This window comes from Vicugna pacos, chromosome 19, assembly GCF_048564905.1.
Source record: "Vicugna pacos chromosome 19, VicPac4, whole genome shotgun sequence".
NCBI lineage: Eukaryota > Metazoa > Chordata > Mammalia > Artiodactyla > Camelidae > Vicugna > Vicugna pacos.
In genome coordinates this window covers 40,184,646-40,212,300 of record NC_133005.1, presented here as the reverse complement: position 1 = coordinate 40,212,300, position 27,655 = coordinate 40,184,646, and the positions used below count along the sequence as shown (strand labels likewise).

Here is a 27,655-nt window from a genome sequence, read left to right as displayed (position 1 = left end):
TAAAAATATAATTTGTTAAGAGGAAAACCCGTCAATCAATTCTGCAAGAGCAAGTGGTCTTCTGTTTCCTCTCGGCCGGAGGTCGTTATTTATTTACTTACCTAGATGCTAACCTTGGTTCCAGACAGGATGAAGCTACCTGTTACTCAGCAACATCTGTAGGATGACTGATTCATAGCAAACCCTGTGACTGCTTCTCAAATTTGATAATCTAGTAGCTTTTAAAATGCTTCTAACTGCAACCCACAGTAATCAATACAGTTCAGACTGTGACCCAGTGTGTCTGTCCATCTATTTCTCTATCATCTAGGTACCGTGTAGCTATCTGCCTATCTATCATCAGCTTATAAAACGTTGATATTTTCTATTCTATTTTTAATACCAGTGGTGAACTGCTTAATGTATGTTATAACCCACTCATCGGTGAGACCTACTCTTTGAGAATCACTTTTATCCAGTGTCTGCGTTTGATTAACATAATGAATCCACAATCTTTTTTAATGACATTTGAATCTCTAAGTAATTATTGTGATCAAAAACAAATGAAATAAAAAAAAAACCAAATGAAATCAAGATAGTTACAGAAGCAGGTACTCTTCTTGAAAGTACAGGCCTCCCTTGCCTTCATCTAAGATCGGAGAGACACGCACATTCACACACGCGCGTGCGCACACACACACACCACTTACAACTTACCACTTACAAAAAGGACCAGGAGTCACAACCTGTTCCATCAGGATTTAGACAAAAGACATGAACGGTAAAGAGGCTCAGAGACACACAGAGAGCCTGCAGCTAATGACCATCAGCCACCAGTCAGCCCCGGTCAGGCACTTACACGGGGAAACACAAGCCCAGTATGGCCACACTTCTGATTGTTGACGAGAAACCAGAGATCTTGACTTTTATATGAAATAACCTGAATTTTTAATGTTGGTAACTTTTACCTTTTTTTTAAGTAATGGGGGCCAGAACGCCAGGAGGCCACCAGTTTGCATTAAAGAGACAAAAATGCACTAAAGAGCTTTAAATAGAATGGAGATGAGGCCGTTGGTTTGCCCTGCTGGGACTTTCATCCACACTGTTCAAAGGCATGTGCCCTTCGGTGAGACAGCGCGGCCCAGAAAGCGTGGGTAGTGAACAATAATTGACCCCAGATGCCCTTCCATAGGGTCTCTTCTAACCTCTACCCACGAGTTCTTTTATTTCTTTCATCCCCAGGCCCCAACCCAATAGATTTGTTTGCAACTGTTTCATAAGCAGTTTTACAACCCATTAAAAATGTTACAAGAGGCCTTTGGCAAAATAATATAATAGGCCAACTTCCCAAGGCAAGTAAGAAGAAAATAGGGGGGAAAAAAAGAAAGAAAAAAGGAAAAGAAAGGCAGTAAAAAGAAAGCACATCAAACAGGGTAATGGTCTTACATAACCTAATTCAGCAACGTCTGCTTAGCATCTCCGGAGAAAAGACAGCACGGGGCGAAGACGTGTAATGGGTTCACCCATCACAGACTCGCAAACACCCAAGTTTTGACATTTAATGGTCCCGATCCCTTGTTTTCTCTTTACCCACTGGCTTTTAACGTGGTCATTTTAGACAGTATCCAAAACCACCCCGAATGCCCCAAGACTCTTTCCTTCCGGCCCTACGCTAACAGAAACCAGGGACAGAAACCCAGAGAAAGCAAAATAAGGAGTTTAACTTGACCTTTCCTATGTACTTGGTGAAGACAGGGAGCCAGATATTAGAACAATACGCTCATATAAATGGACCTATAGTTTTGAATTTCTCAGTATTTCTTTACCTAAGTGATATGCCAGTCACTGCAAACCATGGGTGATGCCATTGGTTAAGAATCCCTAAGAAGACCAAGAACTCAGGAAGTATTGGGCAAGTCGTTCACTCACGCAGACGATAAACGTGTATCAAGGCAGCGCGGACTAAGAGGCTTGGTTAAGGTACAGACTCGGGCTCCAGGCTGCCCCGCGGGCATTGCCCCTTACCAGCTTTGCGGCCTGGTGACATATGATTTAACCTCCCCACACCTGCATTTCCATTTGTAAAATGAATATAAAGACAGTAATTGTCATCTAGATTTCTTGAAAGTATTTGATAGGATATGTAGGGCACACAAAATAAATCCTCAAATAAGGCGCATTTCCAATATTCCCCTGGAATGTAAGCGCCACATAGACAGAGGTTTCTCTCTGATTGATTCACAGCTTTCCCACCAGCGCCCAGAACAGGCCTTGGCCTGTATTTGGTGTCCAATAAATACTGCAGACGAGATGGGACGCAGCAGGCGGGGCTGGGAAAGGAGTAACTGGGGACCTGGCCCAGGCTTCCTAGAGCAAATTCTATCTAAACTGAGGACTCACTGAACCGCCATGGGGAGGGGGGTGGTTTGGAAGAGAAAGCAGGAAGAAACCCTGCCCGTGGTGCGTCCTGCGGTGGGACAAAATGGAGAGACTGCAACACGCTGGAGAGAGGGCGGGAGGAGGGTCTGCCCCGTGCCCTGAACCACGACTGCTCTGAGACGGTGCCCTTCACTGTCTCCACATCACCACCTGGATGGAGGCAACAGATCCCACAGGCACTGAATGCCCACCTTTAGACTCTTTGCTCCCTCCCTGTGCCAATGACATTCCACACCAACGTATTTTATTAGAAAAATACAAATGGATGAGATTTGCAAATATTAACTACTATATATAAAAAAAAGATAAAAAACAAATTTCTTCTGTATAGCACAGGGAACTATAGTCAACACCTTGTAGTAAGCTTTAATGGAAAAGAATACAAAAACGAACATATGTATGTAGATGTGTGACTGAAACCTTCTGCTGTACACCAGAAATTGACACATTATAACTCACTATACTTCAATAAATTTTTTTAAAAAAGAAAAATACGACTGGAATTGAAATTATGAAGGCCAATATAAATTACTTCATGGGGGACAGTACCAATAAACTCATAAAATCAGAAAGCAAATCAACTTCATAATTCCTCACTTTCAAGATGTATTTTGCACATGCGCTTGGGTACATGGTGTATATGTGTGTGTGTAGAGTATTTGGACATCACTAAACACAGGATGTATCTTATTTTCAACATGTATATTTAAAATATTCTTTTCTTCTCTCTATTCCTGTAAAAGCAGTTATTAGATCTGTATTGATTTTTACATTTACAACTATATAATTGAAAGAACGGGACTTGTCAGACTAACATTAGGCAAATCACAATAGCGGCTGCGATGGAAGCAAACAAAGGTGAAGACATGGGCTTTTTCTCTGAAGAGTTTACAATTTACCTGGTTAGACAAGATCTACATGGGTGAATGGATTCAAAAAGAATCTAATGGTGGAATGAGCCGCATGGGTCAGAGGAGCAATGAAGAAAGGAAAGGCGTATTTGGGAAGAAAGCGGGCTTGCCTTAGATAGCAAAAAAATGACTAAGCTGAAAACATGGGAGAAATACATCAGAAGCACCATGCAGAGAGGGACACAAAATTAGGAGCAAAAAACTACACAACATTTACATTCTTTTGTCTGTGAAAGGGAGGTGAACAAATGAAGGCAATCTCCCCCTCCTGTGGCCACAGCGATGACAAAGGAAAGCACACACAGAAACAAAATGAAGTGAAGAAGACGCTTAACCACATGGGATCTAGTAGTATCCTGAAAAAGAACCTGAGGAGGGGGCTGTAAGGAGCTTGTCATGGAGAACAGGGGTTCCCTCCACTGGCACAATGGACATGCACAATTAAATACGGCCAATCATCCTTGGTTGTGGGGGTGCCTTGGGCATAGGAGGAAGCTTAGCAGCATCTCTGGTGTCTACCCACTGGATGCTAGCAGCAGCCTTTAGCTGCGACAACCAAAAATGTCTTCAGATGTTAATAAATGTTCCCCCGGTGGCCGAATGCCCCCAGCTGAGAATCACTGGAACGGACCGAGAACGAGGGGATGAGGAACACCTGACTCGAGCTTCAGTGGTAAACAGGCTGCAAACACAGGCAGCTTCTGGATTCAGGGAAAGGTTGCCTCGCTGCTGACTGCACTCAGGTGGGGGTAAGCAGTGCACCCTGCACTTGTGGGTCTGCCTTGTCCTGTGTGCTCCCACCACCGGCATTGCTGCCTGGGTGGTCTCAACTTGAGATCAGGTGGCCCCGACTCTGCTAGTGCTGCATGCGCACGTGCGTGTGTGTGCGCGTGTGTGTACGTCTGTATTGGCTGCAGACCAGACCAGTCTAGGCTGTCAGCTGAGGCTGTTTGCCTGTCTTTCCTGCAACCAGTGGGGCGGGATAAGGAATCAACATGAGACGTTACAGGATGTGTCGCCCAGGCTTCCGAACCCCGGCAGCTCTGTGAACACCAGTCATTCACACACAGCTTTTGTCTGTCAGGTCTCTGTGCCACCTATTTAATATTTTTCATCAGCTCATGTTTTTTCCTCTTAAACAAATGTGAATGGAATCAAAGAGTAACCACATGATTTAGGGTGGTCTTTGGGTCACATGGTATCAGTGGACCTGGATAGTGAGGTCATTCCTGTGGGCAATCAATGACCCAATCAGCCCTGCATGTGATGGAGCCCTGATGAAAATTCTGAACATTGTGGCTCGGGAGAGAGCTTCCCTGGCTGGCAATACTCCTGAATGTTGTCACAGATCAAAACGACGGAAGCAACGCTGTCCTGGCCCCATGGGGAGAGGCTAACAGAAGCTCCACGTCGCCTGCTTCTCTGGTCTCCACCCCATGCACCTCTCCTCCTGGCTGGTATTAATCTGTATCCTTCTCTGTAACAAACTTTAACTGTGACTTTCATAGCTTTCAGTGAACCCTGAATCATTCTAGCAAATTATTGAACCTTAGGTGGTGTAGGAACCCTTGAACTTGCAACTGGTGTCAGAAGTGAGAAAAGTCTCGGGGGCTGTTCCTTCAAACTTTGCAGTCGTTCAACTCTACACAGCCGCTCGTGGCTCCCTGTCTAAGACTAAAAGCCAAATTCCTTTAGGGATCTCACATGCTAAAATCACAGACACTCAGAGGTAGAAGGGACCCAGCCAAGCTTTTCATGATGTGGCCTTGTCTTGTATATGTTCCCAGCCCCCACACCTAGCACGGAGTCTGGCTGAGCACAGACGCACATTAATAAAAGATCTATTAAAGACGATGATTAAAGAGGTTATCTGTGGAGGAGAAACGGGGCTCTTCCTTCTGATTTCACACGTGCCTCCACTCACGGAATATTTATCATGTCTCATACTTTTATAATTAAAATTATTTTGTAGATAAATGCTAATGAAGAATGAATGGCCATATAAATGGCACAACCGTATAGTTTCTGTTTTCTTTCAAAGAAGAGAATTTCACCCCTTCTGAGCAAGCTTGTGTGGAGATCTATATTGCATTTGTATTCAAATTTCTCTGTTCACCACAAAGGGGAGAATGGAGCACATTTTATTTGTTAATTTGCTTTCAGTCCTTTAATGAGGAATGAATATATGCTCTATAAAATATTTACAAATGAGGAATTATTATGTAGCTTAGAATGAAGAAAATAAATAGAGAATATCCAAAGATTTATTTAGAATAATGATCCTTTCACCTGTAAACTCATCAACTGGAGGAAGATACAATTTTCTTCTCCAATGAAGTTACTTCACCCATTAGGCTTGTTTTTAGAGTGACAGGCACAAGAAACAAATGATTTCTTTTCCAAGACCGTTCAGATGGCTTTACATCCAAAATAAAATTTTTTTCCCACCAATTTGTGCATTCCATTTAAGGAAAAGAATTTGTACATGCAATGTCAATTTTCACATACTCTTCGCATACCTAAAAGTTTCTCTTAAAACCATGTCAGAAACACAAGAGAGACATTCTGCGGCTGGTAAAGAGAGGCGCTCATGTGTCATAATTATTCAGCCCCTTCTGCCAAATGTCACCTGAGCGTCCCTCACTCCTGCAGGTGCTAAACCCAGGGTATTAATTTAAATCAGTCAGGAGGTAGGGTGGAGCCTGACACTGAAGCGTGCTAACTCGGCAGCCAGCTGTAAAATTAACAAGGAAACGCACTGGACACCTGCCACCCGGCTTCAAACAATAACGTTTCAAGAATAGTTCCGTGGGGGATGTTGCTACGGTTAGAACTTCTTGTCAGTTGGATCTTCGTAGAAAAAAATCAGAGCCCCTACCAGTCTGATGCTTCACTGAGGTTTCAGGGTTTCTAAGTGGAAAGAACCAAATAAAAGACTAGAAAAACCTGAAATAAAATAAGCACTATGTCTCTTCTCTCCTCCCACCTGGCGCCAAAGTAAGCTAATTGTTCCTTATCTCCAGGGGCAACGAGTGGCAATTAATTGTGCAACTGTACTTTATTAAAACGCTTATATTTCAACCCTGGATTTCTTCAAGAAAAAAAAATAGAGATACGATCAGATTTGCCTACATTGGGGCAGAGGGGGAGGAACAGCATCTAGAAGATTCTAATGACCTTTGATCATGATACCGCCGCCCAGGAGAGACAAACAGCCCCGTATGCACCGGCACTAAAAACTAAAAGAAAAAAACGGGAGGTTCCAGGATTAAACTAAGAAAACGAACACGTGAGTGCACATCCAAAATGGCTGTAGGGAGCTCTGGTTAGGCAGTCTGCCTTCTCTTCCTCAGCTCTGCAGAGTTAATTAAGAAGCGGGCTAACCTGGTAGAATGCTGCCACTTAGCCTTCCTGGAAATTTGCAAGGTTTGGAAGCAAGACCGGACTGTGCTCATGAACCCACCACTCACTGGTCTCGTGCCTTTGGATCAGTCGCACAGATGCCCAAGTTTCCTTTTAAGGTGAGAACAATAATATTCTCTGGTTTATACGACAGCAAATGGCTTACACGAGACCATGTGTGTAGCATGCTCAGCACAGTGACTTTGCATCCTAAGGGCTCAAGAAACATTAGTCACTGTTTTCAATGGTTGATATGCCTACTAGCGCAGAGTTCTTCACCTGGACAACTGGACGTCATGCTTCTTTGTTGCGGGGGCTGGTTCTGTGCAGTGTACGTTGTGACAATTAAAAATATCTCCAGACACCAGCAAATGTCCCTTGGGAGCAGAATCACCCCCAGTTGACCACTGTTCTGCATCTCAGCACCACTGTGAGTGGTGTCGCTAATACAGTCAGACAGCTGCTTCACCCTCTTAGCTTTCAGCAACTATTAAGTACTGTATTGGACACATTTTGCTAGGTTTTTTTAAACTTCAAAAGCCTTCTGATGATGTCAGTGCCCTCTTCCTGCTTTGGAAGAACCCCATTCAATTTGTGTCCTGTGTGCTTTCCATAAACTGGTCAGTGCAGTGCCTGACATAGAGTGGGTGTTAATGGTCAACATACAGTAGGAATAGCTCTCCCTTCTATTGGCTGATGGTGAGAGAACATCTCAAAGTGCCTGGAAGCCCCATGAGGAGCCAGAGTGAAGCCACCTAGAAGAAACAGGACTGAGAGATGAAATCTAGGGTCACTATTTGGACTCTGAATCAACCCAAGCCTGAAGCCATCCCTACTCCTCTGAAAACCAATGAACGTCTTTTCTGCTTGTGTCATTTTGGGTTGACACAACTGCCTACTACTCACCAGGCATGATGCCAGGTGTTTGTACATGCTCCTTTATTTAATCTTCGTGGCCATCTTGTAAGAGACACAATACATGACACCCCTTTTAGAGGTGGCCAATGGAAGCTCAGAGAGTTAGGTCATTCACTCAAGGTCCCACTGCCAGAATATGATAGAACTATAATTCCATTCCATTTCCTCCAACTCCCAGCCCAGTTTATCACACCTGCCCCGTTGTCAATCTTGGTGGGGTAAAATGGGGCCATTCAGCAGGAGTAACAAACACTCAGCTCCAACTCTAACAGAAGCTAAAGCTGAGCAGAACTTTGCCCAAGGTCCTTGGGAAGACTCCCTGCGTTCTAGAGGGGAATGTTGTGAAATCTTTGCAACCGCATGTTGGATACGTGAAAACCATTTGCCTAGAGCGACTTAACTCCTGTGCATCTATCGATGTGAGACAGGGAGAAAATTATCTTAGTTAATATGAAACTGCCTTGTTTTGCACACATTCAAAAATAGCCAAGGAAAAAAATATTATCTCCACTAATAAAGCGAGGCAGATATGAAACCTTCACACTTGGGGGAACACAAATGATCTTATTATCCTGAGCATCTTGATCGTAACTATAAAAATTCATCTTCATTTGAGTTTCAGGCAAAATATAAAACAGTCATATTACCTTGAATCCAACACTGTCTGGATCCTGCAAACACAGTCCTGCTCCCAAAGTAATTATAATAGAAATCTCAAATTACTACATAAGGGAAACCCAGCGCCTTCGAGACAATCTACATGCATTGCTGTTTTTATCTACAACCACCTGCAAGGAAGTCATTACACAGATAAACTTACAAGGGAAGTTAAACACCTTGTCCAAGGTCAACAGCTAATAAAGGTCAGAAGGCAGGGTCGCTCCGATTCCTGAACCAGAGTCCCTTACACCACGCTGTGAGATTAGTAAGAGCCTAGAAAGACATTTCTGATCCTTCATTCAAACTTAAGGCTGCACCAGCCCCACAAAGCATGGCCACTGAATAAGGATGCTACTCAAATTCGATAAATCTTCTAAGTCCCTACGGTTTTTGAGACATGACACTGTGAGATACTGACTGAAGGTATTACAATCCCCTAACTGCAGGAGCTCTTGGACGAAATACCCAAAAGGTTAGACCAAAAAAAGACTAAAATCATAAACTAAAACTCTTTCGTTTTCTAAGTCAGCCCTTTATGGCTTTTGGTCAAAGACCATTGGAATATTTCTGAAATTCATGTCTCCAACATACCCACACTTTTCACCCACCATCTCCTTCACCTGAGCTACCTCAGTACCTCCCCACGTCCACACCTGCTGCCTCTACCCTCTTATTGACAAAATATGAACATGATTACACAACACACACACACACAGACACACACAGACGCACACCTGCTTAAAATTCTCTACGGTTTCCTACCACACTTTGGAGAATAATCAAGGTTTTAAAAATAATCTAGATCCTTACCAGTTCTACTGGATTTCAACGTGAATAAGTTGAACTTTTGCAAGATATGTGTGACATGAGAACCTGGAAGACTGAGATAATTTCAAAAAAGTTTCAAATATTCACAAGATACTACAAACATTTACTAAGATTTGAGCCTCAGAAGTGACAGTAAAAAGCCACACATACTCCTTTCCTATTACTATTTCCTACAAACATAGTGAAACAAAGAAATACTGAAAAATATTAATGCTGGAATAAATGCTGCCCCAAATAGGCCCCAAACATCTTGATCAATGCAGAATTCTCCTGCACATCAATGTGAAATACAGTGGGGAATGGGCCAAGGGGCACAGTCAGTGGGAAAGTCTATTTTCTGTTATAAAACACATTTAATACCTAGATTCCACTGGTTACAACTGATACATAATAAATAATTTCTGAGACCCAAACAGGGAAATATCCCACCTTCACAAACAAACTCTTAATTTTCTATAGAGATTTTTCCCGTAAGGATAATAAGGAAGGGATTCTGACAACAGAAGAACACTGCACTAAAGAGTTAAGTGGTATTTGCTAACGTGAGAAACTGCAGGCTCTGGGAGACGCGCTGATGCGTTTACAGCACTTCCATTTCCAGGTACTTAAAATTTAAATAGACCAGAGAGGAGCTGTACAGGAGAGAAGAATGTGAACACTTTCTAGGGTAGCTGTAGGAGCATCACATGGACCATACTTCTGAAAAGCAAATTTTAATGGCTGGGCTTTATTTATAATCGTGTGAACAGATTAATTTGGAGCATTACTGGTACATATTCAGGGAAGCAGCGTCTTAGGTGTTAAAAACTTCTGTTATTATCTGTTATTGTATTCCTGTCAGGGATAACTGTCCATTTTTTAAAAAATTAAAAAATTTAAGTCATAAATTGATTTTTTTCAACTTTAATGTAATGTCAGGCCATATTCAGAAGGACTCGCATTTCTTAAAGTTTAAGTCACTTAAAATTCTAAAATATAAAATTTCATCTGCAGTGCTTCAAAAAAAAAAAAAAGCCTACATTCTGAGGGAAGAAGGTGAACATGAGACACTGATTAGACTAACCTCTTGGTCGCTAGTGATCAACCCAATTATTATTGGCACCATCTTCTCTCTTCAAAATTAACTTCAAAAAGGAAAAAGGAAAGGTTTCAAGAGCAATTTATTGGGTCTGCAAGAAGCAAGCTGTAGAATTAACCTCCTCCAGTATCAGTGTCATTCATTACACTGAGAAAAATAGATGGAATTTAATAAATTGCAATTGAAAAATGTCAATGGCCCCTCACGTTAATAACCGACCGAGGTCGGCTCAGTGAGGACACATAGACATAATAGCAATAGGGAAGTCTTTCAAACACCAAGAATTTGGCCTCTGTTCAGCATGACCCTACGAATGGTACATATTTCAGCTCCTGCGCCTACTGCAGCTTCACTCTGTGGTGTGGACTCAAACCACGTAGTGAAAATTCCTAACACATTCATGAAACACGAGCGCTCTCTGGGAAGGACCGCCATGTTGAACATATCAATATTTACAACATGCCCAGCATCATACAGTCATCCTCCAAGCACTTTCCAAAGTGCCCTCACCTTGGATCCCCTATGGAAACCCAGGTCTCACACGATGTGAACCTGGAAAAAAAAAAAAGGTAGAAGAACAGTCATGCAACTCACCTCCCTGCCTCAAAAGTGAACCAAGCAGCATCTCGTCCATACCGCCGCAGGGCGCTTAGCGGCCAAGAGATGAGTTTGACTCTGGGATTCTGGACGTCCCAAAGACAGATGTGCTCATATGTAATCTGCAAGGCACATTCGCCATGTACATCTAAGTTAGGAGATGGCATCAAATACACATTGAATCTCTCTGGGAGAAAAACAGAAGGTTAGTCTAAAATCCCCAGGAATAAAACAGCAAAGACATTGTAGGAACAAAGAGGCATTTCAAAATAATTCACGCTCTTACTCTACGTTTTGGTTGAATATTCAGGATGATAAACCTTTCTCATAAATTAACAGTTCCAGAAAATGAGTTTTTAAATGAAGACCCTATTAAATAACATAATAATGACACATGCTAGTCGTCAACATACATGCAACACTATTTACATGAGCAAAAAATCATTTTCAGAATTTTAAAATTTGCATAATAAAAAAATCTGTATGCCAGTAAAAGACTAAAATAATGAAACCATTAAAAGTAATATTTTTCATGCCAAGTACCTGTTAATTACACCCACATTTTTGTGTTCACAATAGATGCAGGTGCAAAATAATCGTTGCATGGTTCAATGATATTAAAGTCATATCGATCAAATTACAATTAAATGAATACAACTCTACCCCAAATTATTTAAACAAAATTAATACTATGCACTTAACTGACCAACGGTTTGGAAAAATTCCAGTGGCTGTATTTGAGCTAGTTTGAGCTAGTTTTAACAAAGAGCTCTCTTTAGCCAAATACCAGAAAAAAATATTCCTTTGCTTATTTGGATGATTGTTAAAATTTAACCAAGATTGCTCTAAATAAAGTACTTGGTTTATTACTGCAACTGAATTTTCATCCCTACAGATACAGTTGTAGTATTTCTGTTACGTTTCCAGAAAATTCATTAACTTACGAAGTTACAGAGTCAAAATTTTAAGTGAACTATGAACAAAAATAGCATTACTATAGCAAACACATTTTCATCTATCATGACTGTAGATTGCCTGTGTCTGAGGAAGCAGCGTGGCAGTAATAGTATTACTGGTGTTCTTTTTTTTTTTAACATTTTTAATTGATTTATAATCATTTTACATCTGGTATTCTTAATTAACTGTTTTATAATAAGGACGTCATTAGAATTTCCACTGATTTTTCAGTTAAGTTTAGCGAGCAGGAGGGTCAAGGTTGTGTTCATGCATCCCTTCTTCAAATTTCCTAAGTGATTTCAAACTTCCAATAACCAAATATTCACCACTTTCTAGTAACTATTATTTTAAAAGTATATCCTAGTGGAGCAAATATCTCCCTGGAGAGTGCTGGCACAAGTAGGAAACACTGTCATCATTAAGCAAAAAGTAAGAGAGAGCATTATTAATTTATTTGCTTGGAAGTTCTTCTGTAACTGTCTCTCCCAAGGATAACATCAGAAGTGGTAAGAGTGACGACTTTAGTTACAATTTCTTTGTCAGACAATTAGTATCGTAAAAAGCCTCAAAATACAGAGCTGAGTTGCATTATAATCCCTGGTAGTTATATACCAGTGGCATCCTTACTCCTATTTGACAGAAGAGGAAACTGGGGCACAGAAAATTGGTATAAGAAAGGTGACTTCTAAGCACAGTCAACTCTTGAATTCAGTTGGTAGCACTATCAGCATACAACTTCCCAAAACTAAAATGTGAAAAGTAAGTGCTGATCTGAGCACTCTAGGTTAAAAAAAAAAAAATCAAAACCTGTCATGTTCATCTCTTCATGTTTGGCTTCATGTGCATCTGTCTGTGGGGCAGTAGGGGGGCCTCCCTTCAGCCCAAGAGTACCCTGATTGAGTGAACTGCAGAGGGAGAGCTCGGTTGTGTGACCTGGCAAATGACTTAACCTCACTGCAGCTCAGTTTCTCCATCTACAAAGAGGCTCTCCTGAATTGGCCGGCACTCCTAAGACTTTGTCAGTAACACTTCCCCAGAGATGGATTAGGGCGTGCATCCAGGATAATCACAGCCTGTAAATGCGTCATGAAGACAGAGTTCCAGTTGGGAGGGAGGTCATTTTTTACTAAGTACTGGAGTGTGAATCCACGGAAAGGGTCGGCACAATTCCACCTCTGCCACGTTTGTAGTCAAGCCAGGTGAACTGTAGCCTCTTGGGTTGTGATATATCCTCACAGATCAAGTCAAGAGGCTGAAGTGTGACTCTGGGACCCAGTCTATCCCATCACAAGGCTCAGTCACTTGGAGACAGAGAAGTGACTCCTCACCTCCAAGCTCATATTGCAAACCAATACAGATTTTTGCTGACATGTTCATGAATATTTTGGTCATCATTATTTATAATGATTGATTCCCAGGCTGAGTATTGAATTCAAGAGTTAGCTCAACTGTTAGAGTTTAAAAAAAATAAAAATCACAGACTTGGGTGGGTTCAAACTTGACAAAATATTCATGAAGTTTGGATTCTATTAAAAACACTGGAAAGTGTTCACTAAAATTTGATGTGAAATAGGCAAGACAAAAACCCATGTGTGCTATTAAATCTGCACATTATAAATACAGGCCCAGGAATACAGTCTGGAATCAAACACCAGTTACCGGAATTGGAGCAAGATCCTAACTTTTCTAAGCTCAATTTCCTCATCTGTAAAATGGGGGGAAGTAACAGTACTTATATCACAGGGCTGCTGGGGAAATGAAATGATCTACTGCATCTTCCACAGAAAGCAGCACCCAGCAGCTTCCCCATACTTTCTAGCTGCTATTATTAATATAGACACATTCATATGATGCACTGAAAACATATTAATAAAAGAAATACACTGAAACGTTAACACAGGCTTTAGGTGAAATAAAAGGTTATTTTTTACTCTTTCTTTACACATTTTTATAAGTTCAAAACTTTTACACAATGAAAAGACGTCTGTTTCATTATATGGGGACAAAAACAGTTTCAGAGAAGAGCGAAGGAGAGAATTTTCTTTACATACCACTCTGTTCTCTCTCAACCCCAGTGGCCAATAAGTCAGGCTCTCCGAGGCTGATGTCGTTGATCCGCGTCCCTACGCACTCCATCTGGAGCACTTTGCACCACTCATCAGCTTCCAGATCTGCAGAAATGTCCAAAGATTAACGTGCACGCCCGGCGCCTGCTTTAAGGCTCAAAGCCCAAGCCCTCCCAGCCCCAGACCAACCTGATTCACAAGCAAAGGTCTTGGAGGTGTCATCACTGAAATAAATCCCTATGGCGTGTTTCTTGGTGCTTTTTGGCAATCGAGCTACGTTCTTCACGTTGTTCAGTTCGGTAACCTGAAAAAAGGAACAATTTGCAAGTTTGATGATGCTTCAGAATGAAAGCTCCCAGTCGGCACCATCGAAGGGAGTGCAGGTGCAGAAAGAACAGAAGGTGAGCACGTCCCCGGGGAACACAGCCTGACGGAAGAGTGCGGATTCAAAAGCCACGGATTATTTCAGTGTCATCCGCGATGCCTAGCAAGGAAGGTTAACAAATTACCTCCCCCTTTTTAGATTTTTGAAGCATATTCAGGGGCACAGGCTCAAAACTTCACAGACGGAGAAACTTGTTTTAGTCTTTTTATTGCTTCCCCCCAAACTCTGCCTCTCCCATAGTCCTCATGTCTAACTCCGTCAATGTGGACAGACTTTCAGATACTCCATCCCTTGAGGGTACTCCCAATGTAAGCATCTTAAACACATCCTCCTTGGAGGAAGGGAAGGGAATGGCGGTCCAATGCGTAACTCAACTGCCTCACTCTTTGATAATCAGAGTGTTAGGGTTCTCAGAGATGCCCCTCTGCTAGGGGTTCAAGTCATACGTTCTAACAGAGAGAGTCGGTTTGTGAAGTGGTATTCCAGGCTCTCCGACTTACTCCTAGCTTCTCAGTGGTTATGGTGCCACTGTTTTAGGGTCTGAGAACATTTCTATCAGTAGGGGAAAGCTTTCCCCATTAGCCATTCTCCTCACCTTCCCCTCTCCCACAAAGGGTATTGGCTTATTGTGTTTCCAAAACGGCCACCCCTCATTCAGTTACATCTAGGCCCCCTGCCGCGTCCCAGGCGTGTGATACTCGGGTCCTGCAGGACAGAAGGCTGAGGTGGCTTCAGGGCAGAGTGTCTACATGATAAATGACTCTGACTCTGACAAGTTTAGTTCCATCTTAGTATCTCTCTTTTGTGTTATAACAAAGAATGTGCCTCCCCTCAAACTTTGCCCTTCTGTTGCTCTAAATTCAATAAATGCCTGGCTCAGGATGTAGGTGAGAGAAATAAATACCCTCCATGCACACACTGACCTGATCATTTCATTTCCCTGCCTCTTAACCTCCACTCGCTCTCCTGACAAGATCATGCAAATTTCTCGGCATGAAATATCCTAAGAGTTGCTAAGGACCAAATGTTTGCAGCCACCCCAAGTTCCTATGTTGAAATCCTCTCTCTAAGGGGATGGTATTAAGAGGTGGAGCCTGTGGGAGGTCATGAGGTCATGAGGGTGGAGCTCCTGTGAGTGGGATTCATGCTCTCACAAAAGAGACCTCAGAGAGCTCCCCTGTCCCTCCTGCCCTGTGAGGCCACAGCAAATAGATGCCTTGAAAGTGAGTTCCCACCAGACGCCGAATCAACCTGCGACTTGCCCTTTGGCCTACCCAGCCTCCAGAACTGTCAGAAATAAATTCCTGCTGTTTATAAGCGACCCAGTTTATAGTGCTTTTGTTACAGCAGCCCCAACAGACTAAGACACCAGGGTTGCCCCAGAGCTGGATAAATCAAACTTGCGAGTGACACTTCTCTCATTCCCCAAGTACACCAAGTCTCTTAGAAGTCACCAGATGCAACCGTTTGTTTTTTGCTTATTTATGTGTGTGCTAACAGCTCCATCTAAGCCACTGTCATCTTGCCACAGCTACTTCCTGGTCTCTCCACCTCCATCCTAACCCCATTAATTCACTGTAAACACAGCATCCAGATGATCTTTGTAAAACACAAGGCTGATTGCAGCATTTCTGGGCATAAAACAGAACACTTCAGTGGCTTCCATTTCCAAGATGGCACTCGGAACAAAAGCCCAAATCCTGAGAATGATTACTTCGGCCCTCTGTGGTCTTCCCTCCAGCTCTCCCCAGCCCCCTGCCTGAACCCTTCCCCACACGTCCTATGTCTCAGCCCCATGCTGAGTTCCCAGAAGGCACCTTGCGTCTCCTGTCCCCTGGCCGTCCCCACTCTCTGCTTACTCCACTCCCACTCGCCCTGTGGGTCTTAGTTCGGCTCTCAGTTACCCGCAGAGCCCTAGTGGGCCACCCCCAACCCCCGCCTGATTGAAGTCTCAGGGCTCTGGGACCCCGCGACGCCTCTGCCCTCACAGCCCTGGGTGGCTGGCCACGTGGGCCGTGGGTCAGGGCCTGTCCCACCTCTGCAGGGAACATTCCACAGGGCAGAACAGTATTTCCTCTGCCCACCACTTCACCCCTTGAATCTAACAGAGATTGTCACACAGTGAGAACTCAATGAATTTACACGGACTTGATGAACGGAAGACGAAACTCACCCACAAATTTACTTGTGTGGTGCTTCTTCAGGGAGAACGTCTCTCTCCCTCCTGCCTCTTCTCCCCAGGGAAATTTCACTTTCCCTGCAAGGTTCACTTCCCCTGGGAAAGCTGCCCTGACCTCAGCGTGAATGAACTGTTCTCTCTTTCTGCTCCCGTACACGCTGCATTAAGCTGTGTTCTATTATCTGTTGTTGTAATTAATCCATTTATCTGTCCTCCTCACAGCGAGACCTGAGTCACCTATCAGTGACTTACTGATGAGCCAAATCAATGAAAAACAATCATTTGAGAGTCAGCGTTTATTGAGCCCGCACCAGGCACACATGTGCTCCATGCTCAGTATTTTGTTATAGACTGTCTTATTTGATCTTCATAAAAACCCTATGAAATTGCTATTATTTTCAGTATTTTCCAGATGAAGAAACGGTGGATAAGAAAGGTTAAACTCATGTGCCCAAGTTCACAGCTAAAAAATGGCAGAAACGAGTTCTGAATGAGGCAAAGTGACCCCAAAGCTCGTGCTCTTCACTGTTCAAAACATTAATAATGGCTGGCTCTGAAAAGGTTCAGCACAGAAAACCTTTACTCTGAAAGTCATCTCCTATTTGAGGACGTCCTTCCTTTCACGGGGCTGGAAGCAGGGCAGCAGTGCCCTAGGTTTTATTCTGACCCTCTACTGAGATATTATATAAGAGCAGTCCACCCTAGCCTGAAGCACAGCAATGACCTTGAAATATGTCATTTCATTACACGTCTATTAAGGGCAAAGAGGAAGGAATAAGTCATCTGCAAGAGTCAGGACATGTAGGGAGAACTGCATGAGTCAGAACACAATTACCCATTCTGGAAATTGGTTTAGACGATAGGGAACCCAACAGCCCCGCTCAGGGGAGGCGACTGGATGGGAACGCGGAGCCGGCAGCGTTATGTTTCACGTGTGGAAGGACCACCAAGTTCTGAAGCAGCAGTCTCAGTCCCCAGCTCAGAACTACATCTCAGTGAGCACATGTACACACACATGCACGCACGCACGCACGCATGTATGCTCACCTTATTTTCAAAAGAACTGCAATCTACTCTAATTCTTCCTTAAAATACATGCAAAAAGGATAATTATGAGGATTAACATTTGCAGATACATTTATAAGGTACATAAAACTTTTTAGAAGACATATTTATTTCCACAATCACTCCATTTAGTAAATGAGAAAACCAGGGCAGGATGAACTGTTTTAATATTCCTTTTACAAAGAAATCATTTGCCCCTAAAAATTCCTTTTGTTTGGTAAGGTCTCAGATTCTGATGTAATACGAGCAGTATTTTAAACGGGGGAGACACAGTGTAGCTGACCATCAGAGGTGAGGGCGCCGGAACCTCGGCACCGGCTCACAGAGGACAGGCCCGCAGGACCCGTGCCCCCAGTGACTCCAGTCCACCTTCCGCACGAATTTCCTGTCATTTCCTTATGTCTCAGATCACCCAGAAGTTATTTCCTGCCAAGTTCAAAACTTTTAAGCAGAATTCCCTCCTGAGCCTCTGTAGTTATAGATTTTATTTTTCTTTCACGGAGAAAAGACACACCCTATGCGGAGAACACGTCGTACACCCTCAGCTTCCCGCGAATGATGCTTTTTGTGCGGAGATCCACAGATAAAACGCGAACGCTTCGCCAAGGTGTGGCAGCATCAAGGAGGGAGCTGCTTAGACACAGCTGCCCGAGAACCACACTCCCTCTTCCAGAATCTTCCCTGCACCCATTCATTCACCAAGAAGTTTAATTTATTTACTATTTATGTACTCATTCATTCATATATTTATCTTCAGCATTAACTCTGTGTCAAGCACTGTTTTACTCACTAGAGATAAGAAACGGAAGCTTTGTGCATCATTAGTGGGAATGTAAAATGATGCACCTGCTATGAGAAATAATACGGAGGTTCCTCAAAAAATTGAAAATGGAGCTACCAGGTGATCCAGAAATCCAACTTTTGGGTGTACATTCAAAGGAAATGAAGCAGGACCTCAAAGGGATATTTACACGCCTGTGTTTCTGCGGCGTTATTCACAACATCCAAGATAGGAAAACAACTTAAATGTCCACTAAAGGACATTTATACAGCCACAACAGGATATTACTCAGCCTTAAATAACAGCATTTTCTTTCCGTGGTACTTCTTTTTAAATGTTACCTCCTGTTCATGACAAGTGATACTGGTTTTCTGTTGATGGTAGTAAGAAAATGTTCTCTTAAAAGTGGATTTATTTAAACAAAGAAGTGATCTACTTTCAAGCAAAATACTAAGTAATAAGAGTAGGGGTGATATTGTGACAATAAACATTTATGAATAAATGATAAATGAAGAAAAACAACGTAAATCTACTACTACTAATCTAATCCTATTATTATGAATCTGACTTTTATTTCATTTTCTACTGACTCAAGAGTCCAGGTGATAACCAATTGACCTAAAGGTCACACAGCCGCCCAGAACAACTCTCATGTGCTTGGCAGAGGCATGACAAAAGATATCAACAGAAAAGTGGTACAGATTTGGTTCCCACTTGTTATCCCAAAGGTCACCCATCTGGACAGGACCATTTGTTTACTTTTTGCCTTTTTTGCCCATTTCACGATCGAATTTCCTAAGTGAGAAAGACGACGAAGCATTTCAAGCCCCATGACCAAAATCTGAAATGTGTCTGAGAATTATGATTTAAAGGTCAAAAGAGTAATTCTCAAAAGAGGTCTAAATTAAGACCCACTTACAAATATTCACTACAAACAGAGGGTTTTGATAGTCAGCAGAAAAGACAAAGAAGTCAAATTTTGTAATTAAAAATGGTATATAGAGTTGAAATATTTTAGCCTACCCTTTTGTATAATCTTCATGCCAAAACAATAGTTGACCGAGATAGACAATCAAAATAACTTCTGTTTCTTTTCTGGGCGGTAACCTATCTGGTTTTTCTTTCAAATTAATCTGTGACCTTTCAATGTCTAACCTTCCTTTTCCTTTTCCTTTTCCAGGATATATTTAAGTTTACCGACTCCAGAAATCTCCTCTTGAAATGAAGCTAAAATCTGAAGATCAGAAACACCTGTATGGCTTACTGAAAATGTTAATATTTGCACCTTGAAATGCTTGATTTTCCCTAGAAATTGAGTATTTACTTTCAAAAGCCCAGGTTAGCTTCAGGCTTAATTTGATTTTGTATATCCTGGGGCCAATTCAATCCTTGGACTAATTCAAAATTCACTGAAGATAGCGGCTCCTTGAAAATTCTTCTGGTAAGAGATAATGAACACTAAAAAGGAACCTCCCTGAGGCATAAAGTATGCTTTTGAGCATGGAGGTTGAAAAGATTAAAGACAAGACTTGGCAAAAATGATTCTCTCTTTAGGATTTGGAGGTATTTAAAATCAGATCAAAGGCAAATTCTGTACTCACAGCAACCTTCATGTTTAAGATTGAACTATTTGTTCAAAATCATCCATTCCCTCCTGGTCCTTGCGACTCTTTCCTCACGAGTTTGGACCGGATCCTGAAACTTGCTTTGACCAACAGAATGTGAGGGATGCGCCTCGCCCAAGAAGATGCTCTAAATGCGTGTATAAGTTAATTCCTTATTCCCTTGAGCAGCCCTCCACCTCCGTAACAATATTCCCCTCCTTCTTACTGGACCTCTGAGTGAACAGACAGGTGGACTGCAACTGAGTCAAATTGATCCAGCTACACTCAACACACCGCACAGCCAACTCAGATCCCTCATGCAACACGGGCAGAAGATAAAGATGAGCTGCTATAAGCTACTAAGATTTTGGAATTTTTGCCACAGCAGAAGTTGGCTAATACACCCTGTGTTTGATTTCCTTTGGCCAAGAATTTTCAAAGTTTTTCTCTCAAATCTCATTGTATAAAAAATATTGCTTCTGGTACTAAGGAGACCAGATTTCCTAGTCAAATACATAATAATCCACTAGAACATTGGTTGTCACTTTTATTTTAGTAATTGAATCATTTTGTTTTCTAAAATTTTTTTTTCAAAGGAAATCTTGTATGGTGTCACTATTATACAGAAGTAGAACTAGTCTGATTAAATGAGGAAACAGATCCCACCTGACTCCTCTTCTAAGTTATAAATCCACTTCTCAAGAAGGAAGCCTGCCCACCTCAATCAACTACAGAGTGTCGAATGGCCACAGTGTAATACTAATTTCTCAGGATGATATAACACCCTTGGTACCATTACAGGGATGAGCAGGAGAATCAGGAAAGTAACTTAATTATGATTTCCCAGGGAGAATGGAAGGGCAGAGCCACACTCAAAGCTAGAACTTCTGGCTTCTATTAGTGTATGTCATTTCTAACAGTCCCCTCCACAATATGTGCTCCTTAAAAAATACTAAAATGAATAAATGACTGGTTGAATAAATGAAAAAAAGAATAAAACTGAAGATGCAAACAGTTTTGGAAACATATTAAATGACATTTCTGCAAGTTGTAAACCATCTCTTGAGAGGAAAAAATAAAAGTAATGCAAATCTTAATTCCTAAGTAAAAATAAAACTACTTGTCAACTCAAAAGAAGACAGTCTTAACTAAATTCATCTTTCCTACTTAGACCTTAAAATGTTTGAAGAAAACTCAGCTTTTCAAAAACCACTTGCTTTTGTGTGGGTACACATGGCACCATGGTTTGTATCCCAAGCTACTGCTCTGGCGAAATTGTGCTTGAGACACACACAGGAATCGAAATATCAGGTCCTGTGCATCAAGCACATACAATAAAAGGCAGAAATCTCAAGATTACAGTCCTGCGAATCTGCACATGTGTACACACACCGGGGTAGCTACCACCCAGATCGACATATAAAATATTTCAGTCAATACTGCCACTTCCTCGTTCAGCACTGACCATAGATAAAAACCACCTCTCTTATCTCCATCACCACTGGTTAGTTCTGCCTTTTTAAAAAATGTATATAAATGGAATCACATTATATGCATACTTCTGTGTTGCGATTTTTTTTACCCAACATCATGTCTGTGAGATTCATCCAGGCTGGGTGATACTTTGGCATCATGTGAATAACTTGTTCCCCAACCACCTTTCAGAGAATTGTCTTAGCATCCACTGAAGGCTCTTATCTGCATCAAAATGCTATTCTTTTTAATCCAACTGGTTTGCCAACCTAAGCCCATATATCTATGGTTGCCACAGTCAAATAAATATTGACTAAGGATGCTTTTACAGTTCCCACCTCCCCACTGCTTCCTATTAATAAGGAAACACAGATCATGCATACTACTAGAATCACTGTGATTCTTTGTTTATTATTTCAAAAATGTGGGCTACCGTATTTAATCAGGTGAGCCAGGTCAGCTATCTAGAATTCATTCTGCATGCTTAGAGGATATAAGTGCCCATTCTATACCCTTTTTACATCTGGACATCCTCATCCTCATCCTCAGTTTTTAATTTAGATTTGCCAGTAGGTAAGCTGGTGTACACAACGGGGTAGCTGACTCCAGGAGGGAACCAAGCCATTTGTGACTTGACACCATCATCAGTCTCTTCCCGGGCATCTCAGCAGGACAGCCAGTGGGCTGTTACCACAACTGCAAGTTCTAACTTAGTTACTTAGGATTCGAAGAAAACCAGGCACAGGTGAATTTGGTGGTCCACTTAGGTCACACTTCCAGGGCCTCTTGAAAAGGGATGTTGGCTATTCTCTGCTTCTCAAGCCTTTGGGTGGCACCTGCACACCGTCTCATGAGGGCCTTCCAATCTTCCCCTGCACTGACGCATCCTTCTTCCGACAGAGACTCCAGGCAGATGGTGAAGGCGGTCCAAGTCGCCGTATCTGCGCCGGTGCAGAAAATGACAGAAGGCTACCTTGCTGGTGGCGTGCTGTTTGGCTCCGGCGTGTGATTAGGTTGGATGGCACAGCCCAAGAATCAGTTTGAACAAACTTTGACTCACTTTTTTCTTTTTTTGATTCACTTTTTTCAAGATACATTCCAACCACGTGTATCCCTCCCACACGCTCTGAGCTCCTCTAAGAGAGATGGATTTCCTTCCAAGAGTCGGAAGCAATACAGCTGCACGTTGACGTCTCCACAGCGCTCCTGCTTCCCGGGCGGCCAGTTCTTTGCACCTTTCGGAGTGTCCCTCACACCCACCCCTCTGCCCGTACGGCCTGCTGTGACGCCCAAGGTCATCACAGTGCAGAGACACAACTCTACTGAAACAAAGGTGGTGCGCAATCTATCGTTCTCCTTTTCTTAAAAGCCCAGCTGAAGTCCCTTTCCTTCATGGGGTCTTCCCAGTCCCGTCAAGCAAGAACACTCAGCGCTTGCTTTTCTTTTGCCTGGAAACACTCCTCCTTTGGGTGAAACAGGCTCACTCCTGCCCCGCCTTCAGCCGCTCACGTATTCTTTCCTCTTGAGCACGCTGTTTAAAATTGCAACACTCTCATTCCATATTCCTGTTCCTTTTCCCTGCTTTAATTTCCTGCTGAGCATTTATCAGTCACACCAACACACTACATATTCTGCTTCTGTATCTGCTTTATGACTGTCTCGTCCCCGTTAGAGAAGAAGCAGGGAGTCACCTGCTCCGTCCTCTGCTGTAGCTCCAGTGCCAAGAACTGTGCCTCACGCCACGCAGACCCTCAACAATCACACGTCAAATGAAAGGTGGACATCACCGTCATTTCCACTGTAAAGACAAGGAGACTGGGCTGCAGCGATGTGATGACCACGCCCGGGGCTGGACAATTCCTGCCCTGCGGCAGGGGAAGGCTCTGACTCCAAGCAGGCAGACTCTTAATTATGTGCCGGATCTTGGGCTCCAAGTACTTCGTATTGATTGTGTTATTTAATTTTTCATGACCTTTCTGACTAGCTAGCACTGTGACATTCCCCTTGTACACAGAAGAGTGTTGAGGTCTACAGAGGTTGAATTTGTTCACTCGGCTGGCAAACAGCAGGGCTGGGATTCAAACACAGATAATCTGATTACTGTTTACTAAGCCACCAAATGCCACTAAATGAATATACAGAAAAGAATCAGAGGGGCCACCATTCCTGAGTCAGGCATTGTTATTTCTAAGGTGGGTCACGAAGGATGAGCAAGGGTTCATGAGGCAAAGAGGAAAGATGAATCTCCTGGGGGGGTTAAAAAAAAACCCTAATTAAGCACAATGATGAAACTGCAGTTTGTTGTGATAAAAACATGAGGAGGAGTGGTGGCGAGGAGGCTGGCAGCGGAAACAGACAGCACGGAGCTGGACCAGCTGGACCAGGGTTAGATCCCAAAAGGCCTGGCGCGCTGCCATCAGGAGTTTACTGTGGCTTACAAAGTCTCAAGAGCGTGTATTCAAAGGTTTTCAGCAGACAAATGGAATGATCTTACCTATGCAGTAGAAAGATTATTCTGTAGGCCAGTGGTTCTCAATCTGGGGAAGATTTTGCACCCCCACATCTCCAAGGGAAATCATTCCACAAAGTCCAGAGATATTTCTGGCTGTCAAAACTGGGAGGTGCTCTAAGCATCCAGTGGGCAGAGGCCAGAGATGCTGTTAAACATCCTACAACAAACAGGCCAGTCTCCACGACCGAAATGTTCACAGTGCAGAGGGCAAAAAGCCCTGATACAGGAGAGTAACAGGAGAGAAGGAGCAAGGCCGACGGGTCACGCAACTACAGAGCCATCCACACAGAGCTGGTGAGGATGGCGCCCTCTGCAGCTGGGTGGTGCACAGCTCGCTTGGCCACACACTGTGTCCTTCACCTTGTGGGGAAGGGAGGGAGCTTGACCTGAGGATGGAGGTGAGGTCTAGACAGGCCAGGACACAACCAGGCAGTAAACGATTAGGTTAGAATGGGACGAATGAAAAATCAGGGAGAGATTTAAGAGTGACTTAATGACCATGCAGCCTTTGTTTTCCAGTTTTCTGAGTTATCAAAAATCCAAAGTACTATGACTCCCTGAAAAGAAAGAAATGTACAACATTCTCCTAAATTTCTGATAAATCTTTAAATATGCCATCCAATTAGGTATTCCCCCCCAAAAGGACTGCCAAATTAATTCAGCTGTTTAAAGCCATATTCCAGATGTGTTATTCATCATAAAGGATAGTATTCATTGAAATAAATGTTTAACAGCCAGCGATTAACAAAGTGGCCAGACTTTTAAAAGTTTAATTTGCTGCCGATTTAGTTCTGCATTAACAACTTGGAAAACAATTACAAATTACACAATTCAATTTTCCAAATGGATCATTTTGTAACTAGGCAGAGAAACTGTTGAAATTTCTTCTGCTGTGTCAAGGGAAGGTTAAAACAGTCAGATTTTTAAAAGTACATTCCCTTGAGGAACTGGAATACTCCTGTCAGAATTATCCAGTTAGTCAGCATTGTGTGTGAATATTAAGACTGTTTCTGGTATGCTCCAAAGTCAAAAGCCATTTAGGAAAACAAGGATTTCATTTCCTACTTTTCCCCTCCTTTTGCTGATGGTAATTTACAGATGATGATTTATTTATGTTTATAGAGTGAAATGGAGGCTGCTACCTAAAAGGCAATTTTCTGCCTTCCTTTTGTGGGCTGCATCCTAATTATTTCTCCCCTTGTGGGACTGAATGAATGAAGTGAGCAGTTCACTTTGTATATGCAAATTGCGAAGTTCTGCAGAAGCTCCGAATTATTTCATTCTTTAAAAAAGTGTATATATACAGCCATTATCCTATGGAAAATGATGAGGCATGAATGCCTTTAACTTGTGTAGGTTGTCTTTGAAAATAAAAGGAATATAAAAGTAATCCATTTCTGAGTCCATAATGTTTTCTCAAGTATATTATTAATAAAACAATTACATTATTATTATTGTTATTACATCATTATTATCTGTTGAAATTTTCAGAGCACTCTAAGAAACGCTAATAAACATTCCTATTAAAAATTGCCAAAAGACTTCTCATAATGTGTTCCAAACCCTTCAACTTTCTCATTTTGTCTTTCCTTAGAAAAACTACCAACAGTTTTAAGATGCAGTGCCAGGAAGCAAGGACAGACAAATAAGGAGAGATGTTCCCAGTTCTAATCAAAAGTTGCCAGCACGAAACATTTCTGTCCACAAGTCTTCCCTCAGGACCCGGAACATAGCAGTTTGAGCAAACATCTTATAAAAGATTTCTTAAGAAAGAACCAGTCTAGACAGTTACATCCCAGCCCCCACAGAGACGGTTTCATTCTTTCCAAAAATATCTACATGCCCTTGGTCACTTAAAATAAACTGGACCCGTGCCTGTCTGAGGTATCAATCTGGACTGTCTCCCCTGAAGACTGGAGCTTTATTTGTACATGTGAAATAACTGAAGTAATCCATTCATCGTGTCTTCCTTAAAAATAAAAAGCCACACACACACTGAAAAGTCTGCATCTGGAATTTATAGAACAGAGTCTGGGGTGAAGGGCACTCTCCTAAGCTGCCAGTGGGCGTGGGACCTTGGATAACCTATCTGGAGACAATTTGGTAGCAGCTATAAAAATGTTAAAAGGTGCACGATATTGCCTGACCTTCTCAGGTCTAAGACTTTTCCTCCCAAAAAGATTAGCATGAGCAGATACAGACATATGCACTAGTTTTTCACTATCATAGAATTGATATTAGTACAAAATTAGAATCCTTTTTGTCCATCAATTTGGGTATTTTTAAACAGATTACAGTGGATCAATATTAAGGAGTACTCTGGAGCTGTTCAATGAAGTGTAGCCACTAATTATTGACTTATTAGAAGCAGGAGAGAAAGCATATAATTAAGGTGACCATTTATTTTATCTCATAAACCAGAATTTTTGAATGTGAAAGAAATTGCTACTAAAAGTTATGCAAGGACTACAGGCTCATCAAAGTGTCCTGCGGAAATGTGCGTTTATGGTCTTCTTAAACACAACATGGACAGCATATAATGAGTCGTTTCATTTTTGCTTTAAAAATGTGCTCTATATATTTGTGACAACATGTTTCTATTTGTATAAACAGAGAGAAGCCTCTGAGAAGCACACATCAGTCTACCAGCATTTTTTTCAGAAGGACAGGGACTAGGGTCCAAGAGAGGATAATTGTGTTCATTTTACTCCATACCCTTTAGAATTGTTCACATTGGCTACAAGGAACATGCATGATACTTTTATTTAAAAAAAAAAAAAGGAATAGAGTGAAGAGGAAAAAAAAGAAGAAGAAATTTGTACAGAAATTAAAAAAGTAAAATGAGCTAAGTGGAGCTCCGTGCTTTGTCAATGCAGCTTCTTGAGCAGGAACTCACTTGGTCAAAAATCCCCTGTAATTTCTCACACACCCAAAAACCATTCGACTAATTTTTCACCAGCTTGAGAAAATCCACCCTTTTCTCTTTGACATTATAGACAGAGAGCTTCTATGTGTACTTGTATTATAGTCAAATGTTTCCACATAAACACAAAGGTGAAATCACACAGATCATGTCCTAGAGATAAAGATTTAAGAAATTCATGTAAGAAATACATATGAATGGGGAAGAAAGCATTTCAATTCAATGAATTTTGTAGCTAAGTTTGGTTTTGTCTTGTTCTTCTCATTTCCTGGTGTGTATATGTGTATTTCTTAAGATTATAACTGAGTCAAATAAACTAATAGACTGGTCACAGAGGAAACAGATTACACTTTTAATAAACCCTCAAAAACTTGAAGTTTTTCCAAAATGCAAGGACAACTAGTCAGTTCTAATGATTAGTCAAATAATTGTGGGGTAGAGGGAAAAAATAACTTACACTAGGTGATTGTTTTATCAGATTATAGGCCAAAAATGACTGATTTTGATACAAATTAAACATTTACTTCAAAAGGGCTTCAAATTTAATCCAAGTTAAATGAAATAATCACATATAAACTTAATAAAACATGTACAGGATATGAAGGTTGAACATTACAAAATGCTGATTAAAGAAATGTAAAAGAATCGAAGAAGTTCAAATAAATGGAGTGCCCATGATTATGAACTGAAAGACTTTGACACGGAAAAGATGCCAGTCCGCCCACAGCTTCATCTGTAGGTTTCATATAATTATTTTCAAAATCCTAACATGGGTGTTCTGTAAGCACAAACCTTCATTTAAAATTTTATGGAAAAGCACTAGAATAGCTAAACCAACCTTAAAAAAAAGAACCAGTGGAAGAAATGATTCGACCCATTATTAAGGATTATAATATAT

At 41.8% G+C, this 27,655-nt stretch overlaps 1 protein-coding gene across 2 annotated transcripts in view; it reads right to left on the bottom strand.

Annotated features, from left to right (window-relative positions):
* DOK5 (docking protein 5) overlaps window positions 1-27,655 on the bottom strand; it is a 127,642-nt gene that overhangs the window by 30,361 nt on the left and 69,626 nt on the right. For both annotated transcript variants that reach the window (XM_072944455.1, XM_006206644.4), the window contains exons 3-5: window positions 14,025-14,139; window positions 13,821-13,940; window positions 10,810-10,999 (exon numbers count right to left, since the gene is read on the bottom strand). In XM_072944455.1, coding sequence (XP_072800556.1) covers window positions 10,810-10,999; window positions 13,821-13,940; window positions 14,025-14,139 — 425 coding nt within the window. The remainder of the gene's footprint in view (window positions 1-10,809; window positions 11,000-13,820; window positions 13,941-14,024; window positions 14,140-27,655) is intronic.